The sequence below is a fragment of the Lemur catta genome, chromosome 11, assembly GCF_020740605.2.
Source record: "Lemur catta isolate mLemCat1 chromosome 11, mLemCat1.pri, whole genome shotgun sequence".
Classification (NCBI taxonomy): Eukaryota; Metazoa; Chordata; class Mammalia; order Primates; family Lemuridae; genus Lemur; species Lemur catta.
The window spans coordinates 38,366,198-38,368,923 of record NC_059138.1 but is presented as its reverse complement, the minus strand read 5'-3'; the positions used below and the strand labels follow the sequence as shown (position 1 = coordinate 38,368,923).

The 2,726-nt window shown below is 34.2% G+C and overlaps 1 protein-coding gene across 2 annotated transcripts in view; it reads right to left on the bottom strand.

Annotated features, from left to right (window-relative positions):
* The window catches only part of EFCAB10 (EF-hand calcium binding domain 10), a 32,484-nt gene that overhangs the window by 26,184 nt on the left and 3,574 nt on the right, over positions 1-2,726 (bottom strand). For both annotated transcript variants that reach the window (XM_045564965.1, XM_045564966.1), the window contains exons 2-3: positions 1,378-1,542; positions 1,184-1,271 (exon numbers count right to left, since the gene is read on the bottom strand). In XM_045564965.1, the coding sequence (XP_045420921.1) occupies positions 1,184-1,271; positions 1,378-1,542 (253 nt within the window). The remainder of the gene's footprint in view (positions 1-1,183; positions 1,272-1,377; positions 1,543-2,726) is intronic.

Genomic DNA, 2,726 nt, shown 5'->3' with positions numbered 1-2,726 from the left:
CTTTAGAATGCGTGTTTATAATTGAGGCTCCTATATCTAGTTTGAGAATTCACTGTATTTCAGTAACAAAACACATTATGAGATAGTGAATAAGATAAGATAGTTCTTCATTTTTCATAAATGTTTTTCCATTTAAAATATTTCCGATGTGGCAATGGGCAACATTTTCTTTCTGGATGAAACATTTCAGGCCAGAGCACTCTGCCTCAATTTTTCCCATGTGGTAGGGAGTGTAATTAAACATGTTTGTTTAACTTTTATATAGCTGAAAATAAGATGAAAATCTGAAAGTTTCTTTGTTATTCTAACTTTTCCTTGGCCTTGGGCTGTATTAAATACTGGTTTCTTGATTAATAAATTCTCAGAGAGTAAAACTTTTAAACAAATTGAGCTAGATTCTCCGGGGGCTTTCTACAACCATTAAACTTTATTCTGATGGTTTTTCTCTGACTTAGCATTTATTTTTATTTTTTTTTAATTTTATTTGAAAATATTAAGGGAGTGCAAATGTTTTTGTTACATGGATAGCTTTTGTAATGCTTAAGTCAGGCCTATAAGTGTGCTCATCACCCAAATAGTGTTCACTGTACCTATTAGGTAGGTTTTTGTCCCTCCCCTCTGCCCACCCCCCTTGATTTAGCATTTAGTTAGTACTTTAATCATGTAAGATTTCAAATCTATTATTGTCAGGCTGGTATGTAACCTATACTATTGATAAGGATCTACTTTGCAATACATAATTTTGAGGAAATTGTTTGAGATAAATTCTATTACTCTGTATTTTATACAGAGATTTTTCTGGGTTCAGAGTCCAGAGTGCTAACCATTTACACCATGGACCCGCCATTTTACAGAGATTTTCTAACTAGTGTGTTAAGGGCAAAGCTTTTCTGTTAGTTCTAGAAGACTGGTCCTTCTTCACCTCATTCTTTGAGAATTGCTGGGGTTCTCCATTGAGAAAAGAATGGAGCTGCTTCTGGAACTTTCTCTTTGACCCCAATATTACTCCCCTACCACACCCACACTCCACCCCAGGCTTAGGGACTTGACTGTTAGCCCTCCCTGTCCTCACTTTCTAGTCAGCCGAAAATTTCAAGGGAACAAAATGTTTCCTTCAAAAGGTATTAATTGTACTTCAAAATCACTTGTTATTAAAATATTCATCATTTAAAAATAAACTTACACTTCATCCCTGAAATCATCCAAAGATACTGTACGTCCAACATCTTTTAAAACTTCACCTGCAGGACACAGACCCAGCGTTTGTAGGGCTGTGAAAGAGTGAGAAGAAATGAAAATTTACAAAGTGAGATTTTCAGCTAGAGAAAGTTAGGGAATGACCACAAACTATTACCTCAATTTGTAGAAGATACTGACCTTCTTTATATTGCACAAATGATATGGTGCCTCTCTTGGAGGGGTCCATCATCTCAAACATAGCCACGATGTTAGAATGATCCATAAAGAAAGGAAAGGCCACACCTGTTAGTTTGGCAGTTCTCAGACGTTCCAATAGAGTTATTAAATATTCTCTTGGTTGTTCTGCAAAACAATAGTTCCAACTCTTTCTAATATGAAATTAAAATATGTCACAAATAGAAGTAGTCATGAATAACAATTATTAAACACTAATGTTCAAGTACTATACTAGGCACTGGGGATACAGGCCTTGCTTCCATGAAACTCACAGTCCAGCAGGGAGATGTTGAACAATTAAATAATTATATATAAAAGTGCCTGATCTCAGATGATGAATAAAAAAGTCCAGAGACTGAACCTAGGCATTTTTTTTAAAAAAGCTCCCCAGGTGATTCTAATTTGCAGACAGAGCTGAAAACCAAAAAGACAACAGAAGTAACAGCATGGTGCTGGAAAGAAGTTAGCCAGCTAAAAGAAGGGATAAAATATAAATAATAAAAACAGACTTTTAGATAAATAGAGAAATCCTCTAATTAGGAAGTATATGTATTCATTTCTAACATAGAAACATTAAAATATAAAAGTTGACATATAAAAGATAAACAGACTTTCATTTAAGCAATTTTAAAAATGAAAAATCAAGATCAACCTATTAAATACTTTCTAGAAATAATGCAGGACAGACATGATGAAAAGAAGCCAGAAGAAAAGATGGAGCAGCTTAGATGGTAAATGCTACTCCTACTGCTCCATCATTTTATTATTTTAATCCTAAGCTTTACTCTTTTCATTTTTAAATTCTTTTTCTAAAAAGTTATGTCATTATTGAGAATTTCATATGTTTATAAAAGTAGAAAAGTATAATGAACCCATTACCAACATCACCACTTCACCTGTTAAAATTTGTGGCCAATCTAATTTCACTGTAACCCCATCCACTTCCCCCTCTTCCTGTATTATTTCAAAGATAATCACAATGGTCATATTTCATCAATAAGTAGAATATGTATCTCTAGAAGATAAGGATTCCTTTTGCTTTTTCACATTACCACAATAGACCATTCACACACCTAAAACATTTTTCTAGTATAAATAAAAATAGCCAGGCAGTATTTAAATTTCCAATTGTCTCACAAATGTCACATATTATAAACACTTTTTAAAAATCGGTATTCAAGCCAGGTATGGTGGTGCCTACTCAGGAGGCTGAGGTTGGAGGATCACTTGAGCCCAGGAGTTCGAGACCAGCCTGGGCAACATAGTGAGACTCCCAGTCTTAAAAAAAAAAAATCAGTATTCAAATAGGG